Source organism: Camelus bactrianus, chromosome 13 (genome assembly GCF_048773025.1).
Source record: "Camelus bactrianus isolate YW-2024 breed Bactrian camel chromosome 13, ASM4877302v1, whole genome shotgun sequence".
In the NCBI taxonomy this organism is placed as follows: domain Eukaryota; kingdom Metazoa; phylum Chordata; class Mammalia; order Artiodactyla; family Camelidae; genus Camelus; species Camelus bactrianus.
In genome coordinates this window covers 27,285,547-27,309,486 of record NC_133551.1, presented here as the reverse complement: position 1 = coordinate 27,309,486, position 23,940 = coordinate 27,285,547, and the positions used below count along the sequence as shown (strand labels likewise).

General features: G+C 34.1%; 1 protein-coding gene across 1 annotated transcript in view; it reads left to right on the top strand.

Moving 5' to 3' along the window:
- LRRC7 (leucine rich repeat containing 7) overlaps positions 1 to 23,940 on the top strand; it is a 428,908-nt gene that overhangs the window by 364,457 nt on the left and 40,511 nt on the right. Inside the window, exons 23-24 of the mRNA XM_010963422.3 lie at positions 7,179 to 7,298; positions 21,906 to 22,127. Coding sequence (XP_010961724.3) covers positions 7,179 to 7,298; positions 21,906 to 22,127 — 342 coding nt within the window. The remainder of the gene's footprint in view (positions 1 to 7,178; positions 7,299 to 21,905; positions 22,128 to 23,940) is intronic.

Here is a 23,940-nt window from a genome sequence, read left to right as displayed (position 1 = left end):
ATAATATAAATTTGTCAGTGTCTGAAAAATGGTACTACACTTGAAGCACTGTTTCCCAATGTCTAAGTTATTGTCCAGATATAAATTAGGTACCTCTGTGTTGCTATATTAATTTTATGATGTTGTTTGGGGTGCCCTGGAGAATGGATTCATTAGCTATTGCTGTAGCTCTAAGACAATTTATATGGCAGAGTTATAATATTTGGAGACGCTTCAGCCTTCCTCAGTTGGGCACAGAGATGATCCAGAGGAATTTTCTTTGGAAACTACATTAAATTGCAAACCAAGAATTCAAGTATTGAAAGAGTCTCTCTCAGAATGAATTATCATCAGTATTTTATTATCCACATCAAGAAAAAAAAAAAAAAAAGAAGAGGGAAGGCAAGAGATGGGAAAGGAACAGTCAGGGCAACTACTCTATTGCTCCCGAAAGATTTCATGACCCAAACGATCTGTTCAGGCCTATAAACTGTAGGCATTTAGGCATTTGGGACAACTTTCCTACCCTGACGCTTATCAGGGATCTTATCAGGTGTGGGCACTGGGTGCTTAATCAGTTTCAGGAATACTCCAGGCTCTTACTCCTCCCAAGGATTCCAGTCTGAGTCTCTGCCCCCTCACCTTTGTGCTCAAGTGCATCTCTTCTGCAGAGCTTCTTAATCTGAAAATAGGTTTGACTTTTCCACCAAGCTTTAGGGTCAACCTCTCTCCAGATGAAGCCCCTCAGATTCTCCCTTCTTAGCGCCACTGACCATTGATAACTGGTCCTATGATTGAGGCTGTTTCCTGGAACCCTTCTCACCAGGAGAGGAAATAGGCAAAAATTATTGTCCTTTGATTTACAAATGCATAAAAATATATTATAACACTTCTGTCTTGCTACTTAAGATAATAAAAATCAGTATCAGCTATTTGAGGTACCATGACAGCCCCTAAATGTTTGTCAGCCATGAAAATTGGACTAAAATATAGAGTAAGATGAAAATATAAACATTTTCAGTAGATAAAATTGGCAAAACTGTTCATTCTTCTGTGGACATCCTGGAGCTGTCTTTTTATTCATAAAATTCTTGAATGAGAATACTGGCTATCTTTAAGTAGGTGCTGTGGTAAATAACTCTGGGGTGCCTTAGGAAGAATGAATGTAGCGTTCTAAGGAATCTGAATGAAAGTTTTCGCATATTACCAGTTAAGCACTGGAAATGGAGTTGCAGCATATTTTGTATGGTGGTCCCTTCCCCAGGGAACATTCAAGCATTGAAATCCAGACCCTTTCCCCACATGCTCTGCTGGGAAGACTTACTTCTTGTAAATAGGAAACAAGAGCACCTTTTTGTATTTTGTTACACTGAGACTGTCTTTTTGCAAGGTATGTACCCAGAGAGAGCACCTTTATGTGATTCCTACCTCATCACCCCTCCATGAAGATAACTGTCAAAAAGGCACTGTTTGTGCTACCTAAGGTCCTGACTCAGCACATTATTTGTTTTTTTGGTTTGGGATATTTTTAGATTACCAAAACATACCGAATTATTATTTATTAATTTTTTGTAAACAAATTTATAATAAAATAATGAAAGGATATAACTATTTTTAAATGAAGATTAAAGAACTCTGCACTTGACTTACGTGGATAAAAAGAAAAGATTCTCCCAGATTTTGCTTTGTGTTTTGAATATTTCTATCTTTTTCATATTTATTACATTTTAGAGCAACTGTTGTACATTTTTCATGGATTATGAGCTAAATATAGGTTTTATTACTATAAACAGTAAATTACATTTTCTATGGTAATTTTATAGAAACTCTTATGATGATAACAGAATGCAAATAAATACAACCACAAAATTAGCTTAAAAATATAACTTCCTTTAATGTTTTCATTTTTTAATGCTTATTCTAATTTCCTAAAAATGTTAATAGTACTTATAACCAGAACATCTAAGACATATAAATCAGCTATTAAACTATAAATTATAGTATTTTCTATTTATTTATTTATTCATTCATTCATTTATTCATTAATCATTTATTCACTGCCTCTCCAAAAAGCATTTAAGGCAATTTTTTATGATGTTATTAATGGTTCCATGTGCTTCTTTGGATGTATTCTGTTGTAATTGAGTTTAACTATTGTTTTGAAATTTTACATAATCAAAGAGAAATACAATATTATGAAATGCCAGTTCAAACTTTCATTTTTATTATCGGGATTAATAGTAGGAAAATAAATATTTTGATAGGAAAAGAATAAAGACTAGGATTTATTAAACACCTATTATGTACCATGAGATACTTTAACTATATTTTTTTTGTACAACTCTAATAAAAACCCTCAATGGAAATATTTATTACCACTGTACAGATGAAGAAATAAGGCTCATGTGTTACACAAAGGAAATCACCTATATTTTTACTGTTTTACTATTATAACCCCTGCACCCAGCATGATAGTAGGCAGAATTAGAATCTGACTCTGCTTAGTACCCAAGTCCCTGCTGTTTCTACTATATGATGATACCTTCTCAAATGTTTATAAAATCTGACATTTTCATAGAATATAACTCGCAATAGTTGATAAGACTCTTTCATATACATTATTATCTCACGTCATCTTCACAGCAATCCAGAAAAGTAGATATTATAGCATGGAGAAAACTGCACAAGTAAAATATATTAACTAATCCAAAACGTATCATGACCCAAATCATTCCCTGTGTGCTACAGATACAATGCTCTCTTAGTTGCCTGAGCTTAATAAATACTAGTAGTTACCTTGTGCTCTTTAAGATCCACTTGCATTTCCTGAGCACTCTGTATCACCAAGAAATATGGTTGGTAGCAGTGAAAGACCAAAGGTTGTGAACTAAAGAAAATCACAAGTTAATCATCCATGCTACTACTGCTCCAGAGACAAGCTGGGCTGGGGAAGAAATCAGTGGCCTTTTCTAACTCCCCACCTGCAGGTGTCCAGCTGTCAATATAAATACAGTGATCTGTTCTACAATGGAGAAATTGATAGGTTTTTTCTTGTTCTTTTTTTTAACTTCTACAGCCATAATATTATACCATAACTCTTCCTGCTTATTAACTTATTAAAAGAGACACTAATATAAATTATGATTTCAGGAGAAATGAAGTTGAAATTATGGAAATACATGCATTAAATAATGTTTTCATAGAATTTTGCCTGGAAGAAGGTGGCCTCACTATCTGTTTTATTAGTTGATACTCATTCCATCATTTTTTGAATTAGAGAAATTTAGATAGTAAACCTAAACTCTTTAAATTTCTAATGTCCTTTCTTATGAATCTATGCAAATGATTCAGGATTAGATAATATCAATGTTTAATAAGCATTCATTTGTCCTAGTTCCAAGGGTTACTTACTTAGTTCCAGTTTGGAGGAGGGGATTTTGGGGTTTTTTTTTAACTGAAAGCAAAGCAAGATTTATATAGCACTTTAGGGCAATTTAGGCTTATAGTTTCTGTGGAGTCTTCTCCATTTATTTTTTTAATTATTATTTATTTATTTATTTATTGTTTTGGCTACCTATCACTCAAGAAGGATTCACTTATCTAATTATGAAAAAACCCTTCAGCCTATAAATCCACATAAATCTTCATATAGTGACTAAAATTACAGGAATAATCTTAGTATTCATACAGATGCTTTCTCACCATCGTAATGAAATACTTTTTGGTTTATAAATCATCTGGACATTACATTACTATCTTCAGATTGAAACCCTGTGAAGCCATAATCATTTAAATTCAAGCTTGGTGTATATTTGTCTTTATAACACCTACTTTTTTCAAAAGACTTGCAGGAAAAGAATAATATAACAGTAATTTCACTGGAAATACTTTGGGGAAAGTTGTTTTTAACGCATTCTTTGAATATATAGTAATGCCTTTTCTGAACTATTTGCCAATTACTAAGAAAAATAGATACTTAATTTCTTAAGGGATATAGTCCAAGATCTTTACCCAGTGCCAAATTCTAATACTACTCTCTATAATTTCTTCATCAAAAATGCAATAAGTGAATTTCCCAAGCCTTCAGAGCTCTCATCAATTAACAGACAAGAGCAAAACTACTGGATCAACTAAGCTCATTTGCTCATATATGTGAATTTTGTACATACACATTCTCACACATGGACATGCATATACACTGCACGCACACACTCACATACATGCTCATACATACACAGATATATAGACACACATATTCATGCACATTTATGTCTCAGCAAAATTAGAAATTACTTCTTCCAGCAGATACTTGTGATCATTCACAGTGGTCAGAATCATACGTGTTAAATCTACAAGTGTCCAGTCCTCTTTGAGACTAGCATTGTTTCAGCAAAACTTCTACCAGCACTACTGAATTTCTTAACAAATACAACTGATTTTTCACTAAATCTCACTGACCATTTTCTCTATTATCTTGAAATATTAAGGATCTACAGAATTTAGAAGCTAAAGAAGTGGTACATTGTGATGGTATTCCATGTCTTTTATATTTGATTGGTCATATGTGGTGAGGAAAAGAAAACTCATTCTTAATCTTTTAAAGTGTCTAAAGAAAATAGCTAGAATGTGGTACTAAAAATAACTGAATGACTAAACCTCAGTTTGCTATTTTCTTTTAAAAAATAAATTCCAACTGATAGCTTCATTACTTGTTTTTACATTTTTTAGTTACTCCTTTTAATATTTCATAGAATTTCAACAACTAAGCAACTGCATTTATATACAGTTCGGTCGTACCTTATCAAAAGTTCATTTTCTTGCAAATAGCCATACTCCTTTTGGGAAAGGATATTGGCCCACTACATAATTCTCTTTTGGGTTTTTCCCTCCCAAACATTAATAAACTGTTTTCATGGTCTTTCTATTTCTGAAACTTTGTCACCCCTTGGGTGTCTCATTTAAGAAAAAGAGGCCAGAGCCAGAGCATTCTTGAAATTAATACAGGAAATTCTTTCAGGAAATTCCTTTAATTTTTCTATCTAGTGAAAGCATTTTTTTCCATGTCTGCATATTTATGGTTTTTTTTTTGGCCCCTATAATATAAAGGAATTGACGTGGTTTTAATTCTAATTTTAAGAAAGAGAGCGAGATTAATTGCTACATTAACAAAAAACTATATTATCATGATATTGGGATTTTTACTAAAGAGTTTTAGGCTTTTTTTACAACAACAACAAAAAAATTTGCAACTCTCTGTTGCTCTCAGTGATTAGGAGTCATGCCTGGGCAACTGAGGCAAGTTTAGTGGAGGAAACAGACATGGAGGTGGGGATGATTTGGAGAAAAAAAAAGATTACCTGTGTTGAATTATGGCCACTTCTCAAAAATCTGTGTTCCACAAACCCAGCTAGATGAACATATTTATTATCCCACTTCACTGGCAAAGAAACCAAGCCAGAAGAGGCATGAGTACTAAAAATTCAAAAGGAAAACACCGGTCAGCAGTGCCTACCCTGCATCATTATATTTTAAGTACTTAATTTTAACAATGTGATTTGTCATATTAATATCTAAAAAGTTGTGTCTGAACATATGCAAACATATTAATCTGGAAAAGGTGAAGACTGGAAAATTAACACTTGAAAACACACAGATGGGCATTGAATAGCTGTCTGGTTATTTTCAAGTGATACGTAGTTTAAATGTGCCACCTACATTTGATTCTCAAACAAACACACATAAATTCATTCTTAACTAACACAGGAGCTTCAGGTCAGTGACTTTTCTTCTTTTTTCTTTTTTTTCACATTTTCTGATAGGCTCATGGAAAAGGAAATCACATAACTGAAGTACAAGAATAAAATTGAGTTACCTCCTTAATTTCCACTATATCCATTAGCCCCTAGGAAAACTTCATTTAATTTTGTTTAATTCATCTTGTCATAATAAATTTTATTTTTAAGTAGTTCCAAGCAATGCTTTTTAAAAATGCATGTAGTCAAAGTGCAAATAGGGTGGTTATATAATTGTTTTCTAAAGGAGAATGATTAGGACCACTCTGTACAGCCAGACAAAGCCTGGCAAGCAGCCCATCTGTGCCATTGATGAAGACAGTGGTCCAGTTCTCTCGTTGTAGGGTAGGAAGACAATTCTTCACACATACGCTCTCTAACCAGGCTTTACTTATCCATAGGAATTCTCCAAAACAAGAGGAGAAAATGGCATAGGAAACACTGAGTATAATCTCATCCACATAAGAATTCTCCAGGAAATCAAGCAGTACTTGTATGTCCTATAGGTTAGAGGAAGAGAAAGCCTGTGCAAAAAGTTAACCTGCTTCCACAGGAAAAATAAACCATTACTATGTTCCTCCACTGGAGGCTGTCTTTTGATGGTATACGATTACTTTCTGTTACTCGGATCAGAATACAGTGGCCTCCCAAAATATCTAGTATTAATAATAATAAAGATAAGGGTATTATTTGTTAAAAAGAATAAGCAGTAAATCAGCCAAAACTAAATATATATAAACTTTAATGCATAAGTGATCTATATAAATAAACTTGGAATCAAAACAGTCATGATTTATTTACACTGTAATTCTAATAGCATGATATTTTTTGATGTTGTGTTAATCTTTCCCACAAAGTGATCTGTAGGTAATGTCATAGTACCATGAATCTCACACTATGCTAGTGTTAACACCATTTTGGATTAGTGCAAGACACATCCTTGCAGAATCAATGCAGCCTTATAAAATGTGTTTTAGGTTATGGTTTGGAGTATTGGAAATTAAGGAAATTACATACTATGTATTATTGGGTTTTAGTTTATATTCTAAATGGTAAGATCATACTAAAGAAACAAATTAAGCAAGTTTTAAATGTTACAGTTTTTAACAATTGGTTAATTTTATTCTGATTATTTTTATTCCAGTACTGTAAATCTAAACTTCTCTTTAAAATTCAGTAAATAACTATAAGTGGTTACTTTAATTGAATTTCTCACTGCTTCCAAAAAGCTGTTAATTTAGAATTCTTACCAAGTAAATAGTGTAAAATAATACCTCCAGTTCAGGATATATGTTTTTCTGCAATTAAACAAAATTAATTTTAACATACTCATTAGGGACTCTTTTCAGAAAACTATGATAAACTTCTATTACATCACTAAAGAATGCCATACCATTTTTGCAATAGACCCCGTCCCAGCAAAGCAACATTTTAGACAATGGACAAGAAGATGTATCTCCTAGTGGCCAGTGGAATCCTTATCCTCTTGGGAGGCGAGATGTACCTCCGGACACCATTACTAAAAAGGTAACCAATTTCAAATTAATGACACAAACCATGAACTTGGCATATCCATTGTAATATGTAATTCATATCTTGTGTCTTAACATCATTTCTAATTTTGTGATAAATTTAGGCTAAATATTATCCTTCTATAGAGAGTTTGGTTAACTATAAGTGTATTGAAAAGAATGAAAATGAACATCACCAAATGTTCAGAGATGGCAATGTATTTTTATAAACAACATCCTGCCACCTCTCTACAGATCTATTACCTCTTATTAGTGCCTGACACCCACCTTTGAAGTGCAAGTACAGGAAAGTATAACATATACTTCTCTCTCTCTTGGATTCAGCAGTATAGTGTAGGTGATTTGCATAAAATGAAATTTGACCAGAAAATTCACCATTTCTAAAGTCACAGCAATTCATTTATCCTGTCATTCAGTCAACAAACAGTGAGCAACTGTATGTGCCAAGCAGCACTACTATGTGTTAAGTACTTTCTAGATGTTAGGGAACAAAAATGAATAAGATATGGTATGGTGTCTTACCTCTAGGACCTGTTAGTTCAGTGAGGTAGGCTGAGTGATAAGTAGTTAATTGTAAAATGTAAATGTAAAAATTAAGTCATCATAAAGGGAATAAAAAGAAAGCTACAACCTAGAAGATAATTGCAACATATATGAGGGATGAGAAATTGGTATTCCAGAATATATATTTTTAAAACACTTATAAATCAGTGAGAAAAGACATGTAATACGATACCAAAATACAAGGGAATCAGGAGAGTAAAGACTAAAATTAAACTGAATCTTTTTATCAATCAGGGAAATGCAAAAAGATGCTACATTATACCTATTAGACTAGCAGAAATTAAGAAGCATGAAAATATAAGTTATTTGCAAGTATAAGAGCAATAGAAACTCGTATTTCTTGTGGGAATATAAACAATAATATTGGTAATAAATTATCTTATAAAACTGAACATACACATACCCCACATTCCAATAATTGCTTTCCTAAGATATTATCCTAGAAAAATTCTTAAACATCTCATTCAAGATACTTGTAATGTTTACAGTAGTAGAAAACTGGGTAAACCTAAATGTCTACCACAAGAGTGCAAATAAACTGCGACTCATGCAAAGAAATACTTTACAGCAATGAAAATTTGTTAATTACAATTAAGATATGTGTATAAACTTTAGCAGCGTAATTTGAGTGAAAAACAAGGTTCAGAAGATGGCACACATCAAGAATACCGTATTTATAAATCTCAAAAACAAGCAAAACTAAAACTATATAATTCAGGCATAAGTATATGAGTGAGAAAACTAATTTTATAAGGGAATGGTTAATACACAGTTATCTCTAAAGGGAAGGCTGAGGTAGGATGAGGGATGAAGTTGATATTATTAGTACCATTCTATTTCTTAAGTTGAATTGCAGTTCTTACACTTTAGTTCTTAAGCTCATGAATGTTCATTTCATAATTGTGCTTCATAACTTACATGTACATAATAACATATTTTCCTTGTAACCTGGGTGGTGATTTTTCCCTTGATTACTACTTCAGCACTTGAAAATATTTATATATTAAATATCAAATTATTTTATCCAAAGTAATTGTTCATACCCTGATTTGCTGGTGTTACACACACTATTAACCTGCCTATTGGGCAATATTCAGCACTGCAGGTAAATATAATATAGTGTGATTAATCCTGTGAAAATGGGACACAGGGCTATGAGAGTGCCTGGAAAGGACACTTATTTAAGTAAAGAAACTAAAGAAAGTTGAGGGGGGTGATGGTGTAAAAGTCTAGTGATACTAACTCTGAAAATTCTTTAAAATGTAAAGACTAGACATTCAAAGATCACTTTCCGCATTTCCCCAAGTGTCTGTTATTCTAGGTTAAGTGCATAATGACTTGGCAGTTGGAGTAATAAAGGTGGGTCAACATGAGGATGGACGTAGTTGAAGGTATAAAATTCAGCTGATTTAGTCTTGGCTCATAAACTCGCCCCTTATGCTGAGCTTGCCCAAGATTTTCTCACATCTGTAATGCCAGCTCAGTCATTAAGAGCTTCAGGATTTCCAGATGCTTGTCATCTCTGAGGCATACCCAGGAACTCATTAGGAGAAACTAAAAGAAATGTGAAAATTATGTGGGGTTTTAGTTATTTTCCTGTTCTTTTAATCCTTTCTTTTACAGGCCTCCACATCAGAATTTTTTAAGGCCATATGAAGTATTTTTTAAAAATGTATTGTTTCTGGGAAGGAATATTCATTCCTTATTATAATCTTAGCATTTATAATGTTTCTTAGTATGCATTTTACTATTTATTTTCATACATATTTAGAAATATAAGATCTGACATGTCTTTTGAAAATCTTATATTGTTTTGTTATTAATCATAAAACTAAGCCATCACTTGTATTAAAACAACTGAATCAAATTACTATTGGGATTGATTTTTCACTCGGTAACAAAAATCAGCCTATTGCAGAATTTTTCACAGGGTAAGAATAAATCAATGTCACTTTTAAATGAGTAGATGTTTAAAAGAAAATCAGCTTAATAAAAATCAACTTAATCTATACATTTAGTAGTTTAAATAAAATCATATTATTGTTATACTATAAAAATCCTATCTAAAATATATAACCTATAAGTTGTAGTCATTGAAAAGTAATTTTCCCCAAACCTTTTGCCATTAAAAACAAATATTGCTATCATTACTCTATATATGTGAAACTGGAATAAAAGTAACTACAATTCTTTGCTTCTGTAACTTGACTGAGACTAAGCCGCATTGCTGTTGGAATCCCTTATATCAGAGGCATTGGGCAGGAGGTGGGGCGGGGGTGGAGGGTGGATATAGCTCAGTTACGTAGAAATAGAGAAAAGTCTGGAATAGATAAGAAAGAGAAATGAAGATTTAACTACTGGAAAATATCAGGATGGCAGAAAGAATAAATATTGAGGCTATATGATAACAGATCAAGATGTGAAAGAGGGAAATATGAAAACCAGCTGAGTAAACCTTATGTATGAGAGATAAGAGACAGGGAAATAGAGATGTTTCTTATTTCCATGAATAATGTAAGAATCAAGAATATCTGTACTAATTTAAAGTAAAATTGAAATTAAAAAAATGACTGACACTTCAGTGAATGTCAGGTCTCCTTTTGTACAGAAAGAAATGTGCTAAGTAGTATAAGTTTTGCCGGAGCCTTCGTATGTTTTCCCTCCTAGAACAGTATACGTTATTAACAGTGAAGAATTCCCAGGAACAATGCCGTGACTTCATCAGTCTATAAATAAATGAGAACAATGTTTTCTATTACTATGAGTAATGCCAAGCACAATCCTGGCTTCTCCTTTTCTGATTCTCTTTCCTAAGCCTCACTTTTCTCCTTGTTGGGGCAAATCTTGCACTGGTTGGAGTTTTCTTCTGGTAGACTGGGCCATCACTGAAACTCAAAAACAGATTGGAATCCTTTATATAAAGTCATTTGAACTCCAAACATTTTTATAAACGTTGGGACAAGCGATCTTTTGAGTCAGTTGGTGGGTTGAGATTCTCTTTGCTTCCCTCCACCATCCTTTTCCTGTCACCCCCACTCATGTTGATGTCACCTCGACTAAGGCTGCTGAACTTCAAGAAGAAATAGCAGCCCAATGCCTTTTCTGTCAGTGAGCGCTGCTGAAAAAACAAAAAGTGAGTCCACAAAAAGATGGGTGAAGTCATACAATTATAGATTTTTTTTAATTACCAAAAACAAACAACTTTTAGCACAATCTGTTTCTTACATAAATATATGCAGTTTTTCTCTTGACCAAAAGCCACTTTTTTTCAAGGCACATAAGTTTAAAAAAGTAGAGTGGAATCATGGGAGGATACCAAATGTGTCCAAATATAAAAGTAGGTACTACTCCTAGCAGAATTTTGAAAATGACTCTCTAGAACTGTAATAATGCAGCTCTACTTTCCTTGGAGTTTTGGTGTCCAGAAATAATCTGGAATTGAATATCTGTGTAAATACTAAGTATTCATTCCTTAATTTCATCCTTAGGTTGAAAAGGGAGTTTTAAGCAACAGTTCCAATCACACCAGTTGCCTGGGAGATGAGCATACCCACTGTCATAAATATCACTCTAGGTTTGGAAGGGTTAGGAACAGGAGAAGTAGGTAGGTGAAAATTACAACTTATGGGACTTTTGTGGTTAAGGATCAATTATTGATGACATTTTTAGGCATCTACCAAACCCCTGTAGAAGGCTCTTTGAAATTTTTAATGCTTATATTGAATGACTATGTCAAGACATCCACTGGTTTCCTCTCTCTAACAAATCTATGCCTCTGTCTTAACTGTACTAGCCTCAGTATGGTCTTTATGGAATAAATAACATAATTGTTCTAGAACGGGATAAAAATGCACTGCTTAAGATTGTGCAAATTAACATGTACAAACAGTCCCTCTAAAGAACAATGAGAAGCTAAGGGCTAAAATCTAGTCTTAAGACTTTCAAGTTGCACTTCTTTTGGGTTACCAGGATCGTAACTGTCATTCAGATGAATTAAATGTGCTCTTTTAAAACAAAGCTTATTGACTGATTATCCTGTTACCTTTTCTAGTGAGTCAGTACAGTCAAGCTCTTTGCTATACTAGGGAAATAAGAACGAATACATCCAATTAGATTCAATTCCCCTAATAATTAAAAAATTATTGATGTAAGAGAGAAAGGCTGAAAATATGTAAAGACTTGCTGGTTAAACAAGAATTAATTGCCAAAGAAAGAGTATGTAGCCCATAGGAAGTCAAAATTTCACGAAAATGGGATCCTACAGAGGCAGTCCCATGTGCTTAGAAATAGTAGATGAATCAGAAAGAAGGGTTTGAAGAAATCAATGAAATAATTTCTCTATTTAATGACCCATTTCAAATATTTATCTTATTAATCTGAACAGCCAGGATGATACATTTTAATCAGTTGATTTTCATTTTATTTAATTCATAGATATTTTTCAAACTTACTCTATTTCTATTATGTAATTAAATTTGTTCTCAAAAATAATACAGATAGGAAGTTGTGGAAAAATTATTCTCTAAGTTACAGCAAGAGTGACAGCTCTATAAAACATTGTTTAGTTTCACAGTAGCCTGTGTATTGGATTTTCTTACTTAGTACAACATTAATTCTTTAACTCAGAAAGCACATCCCTTTATCTCCTAATACCAGTGCAACAATACAGCTGTCTCCAGTAGCAAGGGACATCACTGTCATAAAATCAGAAGACTGTTCTCATCCAGACTGACTCTAAATTATTTCCTTAAGAAAAGTGTAAATCCAGAGTGTCTATCAAATAGCTATTAAGTCAGAGGTAGAAAAAAAAAAACTTGCCACAGAATAAAGAAACAGAAAGAGTGGCAGATTAAAACTACTTATTCCATCAATTCTTAACATAAGTGTCCCTTAAAACAAATGACTATTCTACTTCAGAAAATTGAGGTAACTCAAGTAACATTTATACTATCTTCATTTTGGAAAGAAATCTAAAAGCAAAAAGAAAATGCAAAATCAACCCAATGTAATGAAAATGTCTATGACTGAGTATGTAATTTGCAGACCTAAGCAGTGTAACTGGCAGATGATCATGGATTGTTGCCAAATAGAGGATGTCAAAATGGTAAGATTCCGTTTCTTACCACTTGATTTTTATCTAACTTATTCCACTATCCGTAGGTTGATAGGAACCTTAAGGTGAAATAAATGATTGTCAAAGTTTTTTTGTTATTGTTAACATCTTCCTTTTTATTTTATATCAGGAATGTATAAGTCAGCATCATCACACAACAAATCATAGGTGGAAAAATGTAGAATTAGCACTAATTTCATCACTTTTACTATTATGAATTCTATTGTTTATTGTTTATTCATTTTGGTTAATAAATTCCAATTCTAGAGCTATGTTTTGTAAGTTGAGATTTAATCACAGAAGAATGTGCTTGTAGAGCTTCCGTAAGTCAGAAATGACTGGCTGCACGTATCAGTCGGCTGCCATCCGAAGGCACATAGGGCCTTTCCCTTCAGTGCCCTATTGCCTCACCTTTTTATCTTCATTTGAGGCACTGGAGTATATTGTCAGTATTTGACTCTAAAAAATTTAAGATCAGCAAATAATTTGAATGCCCCCCTCTCCCCAGTACTGCACGGTCACCAGATCCCCAAGGCAGGAGGAAGAACATCTCCCTGCCCCGTCTCCTTCAAGCTTCAGAGCTCCCTTTCACATATTTGTGCTAGTTTGTCTTCTAATACCCAGTGGGAGGATATAGATTTTGGGCATCAAAATTGCCCTAGCTGAGTATAAATAAGAAGAAAAAAATAAAACTTAGTAGGTTTGTGTCATAATCATAAAACAGTATCTACAGTACACATTAGGCACTGTACTAAGGTGCCTGACATACTTCCTTATCTTCACAACCTCATGGGTAAAGGAGCTAGGAGAATGGAATTGAAGAACACAGAACTGGAGCCCAGTAATGTCTGGTTCTACCACTTTATTATACTACTGATATACTGTATCCCACCTGTCTGATGCAACCAAAAAAATTTCAGAAAATATTACAGCATAGTCTTGTTACAGTAGTAAATAACCCTCAACATCAAGTATATATTTGATATATTTAACTAGTATTTTTGCCACGACTTGGTGTTGTTTCTTCTGCTCATTGTTCAGAAGAGAGGAAAAAAAACTCCATGGCACCAGTCATGTATTTTAAAAAGAACTTTTGAGTCCTCATCAACTTATTCTTATTGACCCTACACAAATCAAATATTTTAGATATTCCTAAATGTGCTTGTTTTCCAAGCTTTTCATTTTATTTAATCTGCAACGTTTACAAGTTCTTTATTACCTTTATGAATCTCAGAAAGAATAGAATCAGTTCTAAGCATTACTGAAACCCACCTACAGATCCATCCATTATATTGAATTTAGTTCATTTTGTTAATTTTGTTTCTCAATAATTTAGTTCATAAACTACCTGATTATATCATCTAAGATTCATGCTACCCCTTCCTATTTAAAACTATCTCCATTTCCCGCAAAATAACCCAAGTCTTGCCAACAAAATCACTTGTGGAAGTGATAAAACTGCACTGAATATTGAGGCAAGCCCACAAAATGACGGTTACAGTAATACATAAAAAGTTAACTATGCACTAGGTTTTCAAAAAAAAAAGTTTTAATTTTTATTAGTTCTTAAGGTCTTGCAATTTTTTTAACTTTAAGTAGGAATGCAGGAGAAACTGTCAGCCTTAACTTTGTCTATTAGGGCTATTCAAATGATCTAGTTCATATTGGGTGTATTATGGTAGTTAGTGTTTTTCAAGGAAGTGACCCATGTTATATAAGTTACTAGATTTACTTGTGTAGAGTTATTTGTAGTATTACCATATTATCCTTTTGAAGTCTGCAGAATCTGTAGTGAGACCCCCTTTTCTCCTGATTTGGATAATTTGTGTCTTCTTTTTTTCTTTTTTCAGTCTTGCTAAAAATGTATCAATTTTATTGATCTTTTCAAAGAACCAGCTCTTTGTTTTATTTTTTATCTGTTATTTATTTTGAGTTTCAATGACTTCTGCTCTTTTTATTATTTCCTTCCTTCTACTTGCTTTAGGTTTATTTGACTTCTATTTTTCTAAGCTATTGAGGTAGTACCTTAATTACTGATTTGAGGCTGCTTCTTTTCTAGTGTATGCACTACTTTAGCTATATTCACAAATTGTCATTTACAATCAGTTCAGCACAGTGTTTTATTTCTCTTGAGACTCCTTCTTTGACCCATGAATTATTTAGAACTATATTGTTTAGTTCCCAAGTGTTGGGAAATTTTTCTTTTGTATTTCTGTCACTGATTCCTAGTTTAATTCTATTGTGGCTGGAGAACATATTCTGTGTAATTTCAATTCTTTTAAATTTGTTGAAATTTATTTTCCAAATCAAGATATGGTCTATCTTAGTAAATATTCTGTGCAAACTTGAAGAGAACGTGTTTTCTGCTGCAGTCAAGTAGAATGTTCTGTAAGTGATAATAAGATTTGGTTGGTTGATGGTATTGTTGAGTTCCTCTATATTCTTGCTAATTTTCAGTCTAGTTCTTCTATCAATTGTTGAGAGAAGGGTGTTGAATCTCCAGCTATAACAATAATGAATTTGTCTATTTCTTTCCTGTCAATTTTGCTGTACGCATTTGCCCTTCCACTGTTTGCTGTGTATACATTTAGGATTGCTATATCGTCTTGGTGGATTGACTCTTTTTTCATCATATAATATTCCTCTCTATTCCTAGCATATTTTCTTTGCTCTAAAATCTTCTTTATCTGGTATTAATATAGCCACCTCTCTTTTTTAAATTCATACTTGCATGATGTTTATTTATCCTTTCAACTTCTGGTTGCTTATATCATTATATTTGAAGTGATTTTGTTTGTAGTCTGCATATAGTTGAGTAATGTTCTTTGACTCACCCTGCCAAGATCTGTCTTCTAATTTGTGTACTTAGTCTATTTGCATTTAATTTAATAATTGACACATTAAGATTTAAGTCTTAATTTAATTTTTTATTTTCTGTTTATTCTCTTTTTTTGCCTCTTTGTTTTCTTTTTCCTGTTTCCTCTGAGTTATCTGAATACTTTTTAGAATTTAATTTTGACCTATCTGTAGTGTTTTTAGTATATCTCTTTGTGTAGCTTTTTTAGTGCTTGTTCCTGGTATTGCATTATATATACATAACTTGTAAGAATTTACTAGTGTTACCACTTAGCAGTTCAAGTAAAGTATAGAAACTTACTTCCCTTTATGTCCCTTCATCCTCCTCTGTTTATAGTTGTCTTAAATATTTACTCTAAGTACATCTAGAATCACCTCAGATAGTGCCATAATTTAACTTCAATCATAAAACATAATTTTGAAAATTCAAGAAGAGAAAGTTTATTGTATTTACGCATATATTTGCTTACCATGTTCTTTCTCCTTTCCTAATGTTCCAAGGTTTCTTCTTTTATCATTTTCTTTTTATTTAGAGAAAGTCCTTTAGCCATTATTTTAGGATAAGTCTAGTGGGGACAAATTCTCATTTTCCCTCATCTGAGAACGCTCCAGTTTCCCTTTGATTGCTGAAGAATATTGTCGCGAGAATAGGATATTGGGTTGACAGATCTTTTACTTCAGCACTTGAAAAATATTGTGCCATTTCTTTCTGTCCTCCACGGTTTTTGATGAGATAGCCACTGTCATTCAAACTGTTTTTCCTCTATAGGTAAGAGGTCATTTTTCTCTGACACACTCCAGCTGGGGAAGGGTGGCGCACTGCCTCACCTTGGCCAAGAGGAGATACAAATCCAGTTTTCCCATTTAGCTTCCAGTGACACTTGAGGCAAAGTCTGCTCATTATTGCTAGGTAGTGATTGAAGTTCCAGCTCCCAAGATGGTCTCCTTTGATACTTTACTGGGATAGCCTCATTATAATTGGGTAATGGAGGAAGTCCTGATTCTCTACTAAGACCTTCTCTAACCACCCTATTGGGAAGATAGCAGAGTGCCTCACTGCTGCTGGGTGGGAGTGTAAGTCTATGCTTCTTGTGTGGTCTCCACTGACACCATGGGGGGGGGGGTGGAGGAGTGGCTTACTATTGGCTGATGGGTATGAATACAGGGACACTTTACTTGGATTTCTCTGACAACACCCCAGCAGGAGTGTTGTTATGCCTTGTTACATCCCTATGAGGCTTCCCACTTGGCCTTTGCTGCCATTGTTGGGGTGAAACAACAGTTTAGCAGTAGCAAAGTAGTTGTTGTCTAAATTTTTCTGTCGTGCTAGGCTGCCCCTTTTTCCTGGTTCTTTGGCTAGAGAGAGTAGGGTTTTGTTGGGCTTTTCTTGTCTGCACCTGTTTGCATTCTTGGGCTATCCACTTCTTTATCTTCTAATCCAGGATATATGACACAAAAATAAAATTTACCGCCCAAAAAATTTACCGCCACGTAGTTACTTGGTCCCAGGTGTCTAGCTTCTTCCATCTACTTTCCAGAGCTTTCTTCTATTTGTTTATATATAATATCCAGAGTTTTTATTTGTTATTAATGGAGGAAATAGGGGAAAGTATGTCTACTCTTTTTACCTGGAAGCAGAAGTCTTACTGTCTTGATTTCTAAAACAACCTGCATGTTGATGAAAGAAAGAAAGAAAAGAAAGAAGAGAAAGAGAAAGAAAAGAAAGAAAGAGAAAGAAAGGAGAGAGAGAGGGAGAGAGGGAAGGAAGGAAGGAAGGGGAAGGGAAGGGAAGGGAAGGAAAGGAAAGGAAAGAAGGAAAGGCTGCTGAATACACATGGTAGAGATAGAAAGTAATAGGACTGTTTCATTGTTTTACAAAATTACTGAAACTGACTCATTTAAATAAGTGCTACTGATTCCTTGAAATCAATTACCTAATTATCCTTTGTAGATGATTCTGTGTTCTTGACACTACTCCCAAACATCTTTAGAACCCTTTTGAACTTAATTTTAGAGAATGAATTGTGTCCATTTGGCTATTCTCAGTGGCATAAATTGTCATCCTTTGAAGTTATGTTTGAATTTTGGAAGCAACCCAAGTGGTCTAAGAGCCAAGATGGGTAGTAAAACAGATAACCAAATTGGGTAATACACTTCGCAGTCTAACACTGTTTTCTAAGAGAATGATGTGAACCAAAATATTGTTGTAGTGAGAAAGTCATTTGTTTTATATCATACAAAACCTCCCAAACACTTCAAATTTTCACACAATAATCTTGATAAGCTGTGGGATGAAATTCATATGAACAATGTCATTTGGTATCAAATCACATTTCTTTTCTATGGCTTTGACATTAATGTTTCCTTGGGTCCTATGGATATTGAAGTTTTTCCCTGTAAAGCTTGAAAGTATTTTTTGGGTCAACTTGAAAATACCATATTCCATCGCTATTCTCAAATACATGTTATTTTGTCCAACATCCCCTTGAAAGCTCAAAACAAATGTCAGATTGTCTCTATTTCTTTTTATCATTCAAGATGTGTAGTTCAGGCTTTATAGAAATCTTCATGTTTAAATTCCCCTTCAGTGTGAGTCAGTGTTCTCATAGCTAACCTTCTGCTTGAACAAATTCAGTCTCTTGACATTTTCTACATTTTCATCAGCCCTTTGTACTTCATCATAAACGTCCATATTACGTTTCTTAAGCCTCTGTGGCAATCAGAAAAAACTTCCTCTTAACAATCCCTCCACACCATAATTGTCCCCTAGATGTCTTTTGTCATTCGTGTTTGCTTAACTTCATGCAAAATTCAGTGTCAGTTCTTTGCTTTCTACATTTGTCATTCCCCATCCTTATTCATTGCAGGCTATCGCCCCAATAGAGAGTGAAAGAACTGCTCCTGAGGGGAACAGAACCGTTTAACAGAATGCTCCTCCCATGTCCACTTCATGTTTTGCCAAGCCATCTGAGAACATGAGCTGCATTATTTCATAATCATGGAAAGATTACTAAATACACAGAACATCATCCTGTTTGCTTCAATACAAAGTTCTAAGTCACGTACATAGGATCTAAAATAGATAATAGACCTAAATAGATAAGTAGGAATGGACCTTTTGCAAATTAAAGAGCTGCTAAAATAGTTTAATATGTCCTTCCTCAACAGCTTGATCCTTTTGTTCCATTTCATGTTTCCTTTTTAATTCACAGTTCAACTATTAAAGGAAGAGAGATAATTTAGGGGGAAGGGTGGTTACAATATAATTTTGTGTTTAAGAGCATAAACTTTGATTGTCAGACAGCCTTGGTTCAAATCCTCGTCCTGACAGTTTATCAGCTGTGCAAATTACTTGGGAAAGTTACCAAACCTCTCCAAGCCTTAGTTTCCTCTCAGTGAAATTAAATAATAGTAACTATTAATAATTGTCTCTCCATTGTATTGTAAGGATTACAGGAGGTAATATGTGTAAGGTAAATTTTAGCACATTGTTTGGCATCTAGTATTTGGATGGTAGTCATTGTTTATTAATTGCCAGCTACCGTGCCAGTTATTAAAGATGGTAAATAGTATGTAGTACTTACCCTCAAAGAACTTCAAATCGAAGCTCAAATTGTCCCATCAGAATGAAAACATAAATTATAAAAGTCTAAAGGCCACTATAGTTCTATTATATATAGATAGTAATTATATAGATAACTTTACTCTTGGATATACCATTACCAGAATATTCTAATCAATGAAAAGACTATTAAGCAATCGTTATGGATTTTCTCATGTGGATTGTGCATCATGGGACTAAAGCTATATCTGGACCCCTCTTAGTTTTTCTGGGTGTAAAAATTTTTTGTTGGGCTATGTGGTCAGTTTCAATTAAACATCCGGTCTTCCTCTTTCCCACTGGGTCAAGCACCAACTAAAAGATTCATGAACATTATACCAGTGGAAGTGAAAAGCAGGTATAAAAATAAGATCAATTGATTTTTCAGTAGCCAAGCCAATCAGCCTTAGTTAGCTTACACCCACAGCTCCTCTGACTCCAGGAAATCATTTTCTCTAAGTATCTTAGCATTCCAGTGAGTTCATTCAAAGTACAGCAGCTCAACACGTGATACTGGGTTTATCATGGCATTCCTCTCCTACCAAACAAGAGAACATGAAATCCATGGAGATAGGAGAGAATTTAACTTGCAGTTAGGAAAAACTTGACCAGAAGTGTGTTCAGTCTTCTAGAATAGCTGAGAAAGTTATGATACCTCCTTTCATTTAGATTTCTGAGAAGTAAATAGATGCATTAGAGAAACACACATTTGTGCTTTATGAGGTTATCTTAGTTGTGCTTACAATGCCATAGTTTTGTAATCCCTGGTTAATTGTGTTGGAAAGTATTGGATTGATAATTTTTTGATATTGTACTGTTACAGCTTGGAACTTTTTTTCCCGTCTTTTTCTGCAGTTTCTTATGGCTATCTTTGCTATTTTTGAATGTAAAAATAATGTACATGATGAGACAATCAGTTGGTCTTCTTTTGGACATCTAAAATATAATCAAATGGCTGTTTATTTTGCCCTACATATTGCCAAATGATAATTTTGAAGATTTTCTTCACTGAAATTACTTCTTGTTTTGAATCAAGCAATATGCCTCTCGTCTTCTCCAAACGATATTCCATGATCACTGTCATTTCCTTAAATCTCTCATGAACTTTCCTTAAAGCTATTCAGAACTTTAAAATTATCGAAATTCATTTTTTCCTTGAATATTTGTTTAATAATTTTAACTTTATTCCTCCAGTCTGGCTTTTTCATAGTAATCAAAAATCTTGACTAGTCAGGAAAACTCACAAACATTCCCAACTAATGAATTCTAAGGTGAAATTTAGTTTTGAATTTCAAGCTACCTACCCTTAAAAGATCAAGAAAGAAAATGAATTCATGAAGTAATCCCCCAGATCCTTCTGTAGTAAAGGGTGAAGTACCAAGCACAGCACTAAAGCACATGTTTAAAAGTACTAATGATAAGTGTTTACTTCCCATGTTAGATCCCGTGCTAAAGCCACTTAATTTTAAAAGGCAAGTTCTAGGTTATTAGCTCACAAACATAACTGCTTGCTTGATTGAAAAGATGTCAGGTAGGGGTGGGGAATATCTCAGTGGTAAAGTGCGTGCTTAGCATGCATGAGGTCCTGGGTTCAAAAAAGTTAAATAGAAAAGATATCAGGTAGAATGACTCAAGGAGCTGATGCTAGAATGAAGGTGAGAAAGTCAGAGTGAACAGAGAAACAGGGGTATGCACCATGTCATTTAAAGATGGGAGCCCAAAGTAAGCATGCCCTTTCTCCTCCAACAACCACCCTTAAGGATTGATAAATGATTACTTTAAATGAGATACTGATGAATCTGAAGGCTCATATCAAGATGATCTGCATGCAAAGCTCACTTTAAGGACCCTTCCATATCTAGTGACTCCACAAGCTACAGATACTTGCAGAAATTTATCACATGATTCATTTTTAATGTAACTCAAAGATTCTAAAAACTATATTCTTAATTTAATAATGAAGAAAATTAATAAATACTGATTATACTCACCTGAATAAGCTTACTATGCATGCGTGTGGCATAAAGGAAAACATGCAATTCTTTTGCTTCAGAATTAAGGAACCAGGTCCCATCATTTTCCCCGTTTCATATATTACATCTCTCTTCCTACTGTTATTCAAAATGAAATGCCAGATAGAACCCCACTTTATTTTTAAGTTGTAACTTCTTTTTCTTCTTGAGATTTGTCAGACTAAACTTTGTTCTCTTGAAATGGGGTTAAAATCATCTTTGGCAAGTCATCAGTTGACTATGAGTGTATGTAATGTGACCTTGCTCTGGTATTAATATTGTCACAAACCACAGTAGGCAGACCCTTACTGTTTTTTCATTATCCTTCCCAGCTGTGGCTGAAAGCCCAAATGACGCCACTTAACTTACCAGAGAGGTATTCTGTACATTTTTTTTTCTACTTTAATCACATCCTTTCAACACCACAAATCCTCTGATGGTTTATCTTCTCCACAGGCAGGCAGCCATATCCAGACCTTGATGGGGTCCCAAAGCCTTCAGCATCGGAGCCGGGAGCAGCAGCCGTACGAGGGCAACATAAACAAAGTGACCATCCAGCAGTTTCAGTCACCATTGCCTATTCAGATCCCCTCTTCACAGGCCACCCGGGGACCTCAGCCTGGACGGTGCTTAATTCAAACTAAAGGGCAAAGAAGTATGGATGGGTATCCAGAGCAGGTGAGAAGTGCTTTTACAATTGATCATTTTTCAGGAAATATTCGGGAAAGCCCCATCAATCCATGGTTTGCCTTCCCTCATTAATGTAGTTTGGAACACATTGATACTGTCGCCATGTCCAGTGAGGTGGGGCACTCTTTGTAGGAATTTTATCATTATTTTCAGTGGGTAAGAACTACAACGTATAGGAATTGATGGTTGGTGAAATGCCCGTTTCACATAAGGAAAAACTGATGAATTGGAATCGTCTTTCTGGTTTACTTGACAGCTTATTCTACCCACTCCCAACTCCAGTTTAGCTCAATAGCACAGCTTTTAAATGTTACAAAGAGCTTCAACGGATTCGGTGTATTTACCAAGGACTTTGGTGAAACTGAGAGAGTAAAAAGTAACCTGTATATTCCTGTCTGTTTGTGGGAACGTTTTTTAAAAGTTCTGCCTTCTGATTGTTGAATAGTGCAGAGATAAAACTTTGCTATGAAGAAAATGATAAACAGCAGTTAGAAGGGAAGCGTTTCTGAATGCTCCAAAAGCCACTAATAAATGCCGTGTAGTTTTTAAAAATGCTACTCTTCTGACCTATCTAAAATTAAGATTTGCTTTTCCATTGTAGTATCTGTTTTTCTTCCTTAAGAGCAGGACACTGAATAGGATCTCATTTACTGAGTTATATTAAGCTTAGAAAGTAAGACATTAAGAGCTTAATAGCCTCAGAAAATTAATTTCTCTTATTTCATCCTTCAGATAATTAGGGAAAGCTCCCACTGACTTCACTAACCCCTTAACATGGTTTATAAAGGTTCCATTTATTATTGCTTACTCAAAGCTTTACATATCACCCTCCTTATTTTTTAAACATATCAGATAAGATTATCTTCATTCTCCAGTTTTTTCCTTTATGCTGTTAAGAGCCATTTATTCCTTGGATCCCAGCTGCTCTAGACATCTCCTCTGTTTCTTAATACCCTTCTTGAAACTGAGGATACATATTAATCATTCTCAAAATCATGAGTTTTTAAGACAATTTTCTTCCTATCCTGCCTTGATGTAGGTCAAGTGTTGGGTTTAAGGTAAAATAAACCAGGCAGGTATCATTAATCAGGTAATGATGTGAGGTTCCTAATTCTCCAGAGAGTCTAAAAAGTTAAAGTTTTAAGTTATGCTTTACCCTAGAATCTTAGTTTAAAAATTGTTCATATTCTCTCCCCCACAAATATCATAACCTCAGCCCAGTCCTCTGATTTAGTTATTCTTACTAGCAACAATAATTAATAAAATAAGTTATTGCAAAATTTTTTTTCTCCCAGAATCAGCACTTTTAAAAATCCACTGAGATCAGTGCCCCCTGTTTCACATACTTTGAATAGTAGGTTTAGTATTAGCATGCAGTTATTCTGAACACTCTAAATTTAAAGGCCTTTTTTACATTGTTTCTTAAAAAATACATAAATTATATAGCTTGACCTAATGAGAGGATTACTAAGTTTTAGTTTACATGCTTGCTTAAAACTCTGTGATTCTTTCCGAGAATGTATGTATAGTTACTTGATTCACAGCTGTAACATCAGGTGTCTTTCAAACTGAGAGGTGAAAACTTAAACATTGAATGGCTATATTCAGGAAGCTACTTAAGCATAATTCCTTCTGTTTTCCCATTTTTTTTTTTTTTCTGCCTTGATTTGAGGCTGAAATGGTTTGGAATGCTGAGATGAAAACTTTGGAGTGACCACGAGAAAGCCTAGGGAGCATTTAAACAAACAGCACTAGTTCCCAAACTGTGCTCACCTTCTCCCCTGAGTTATCAATCTGGAGA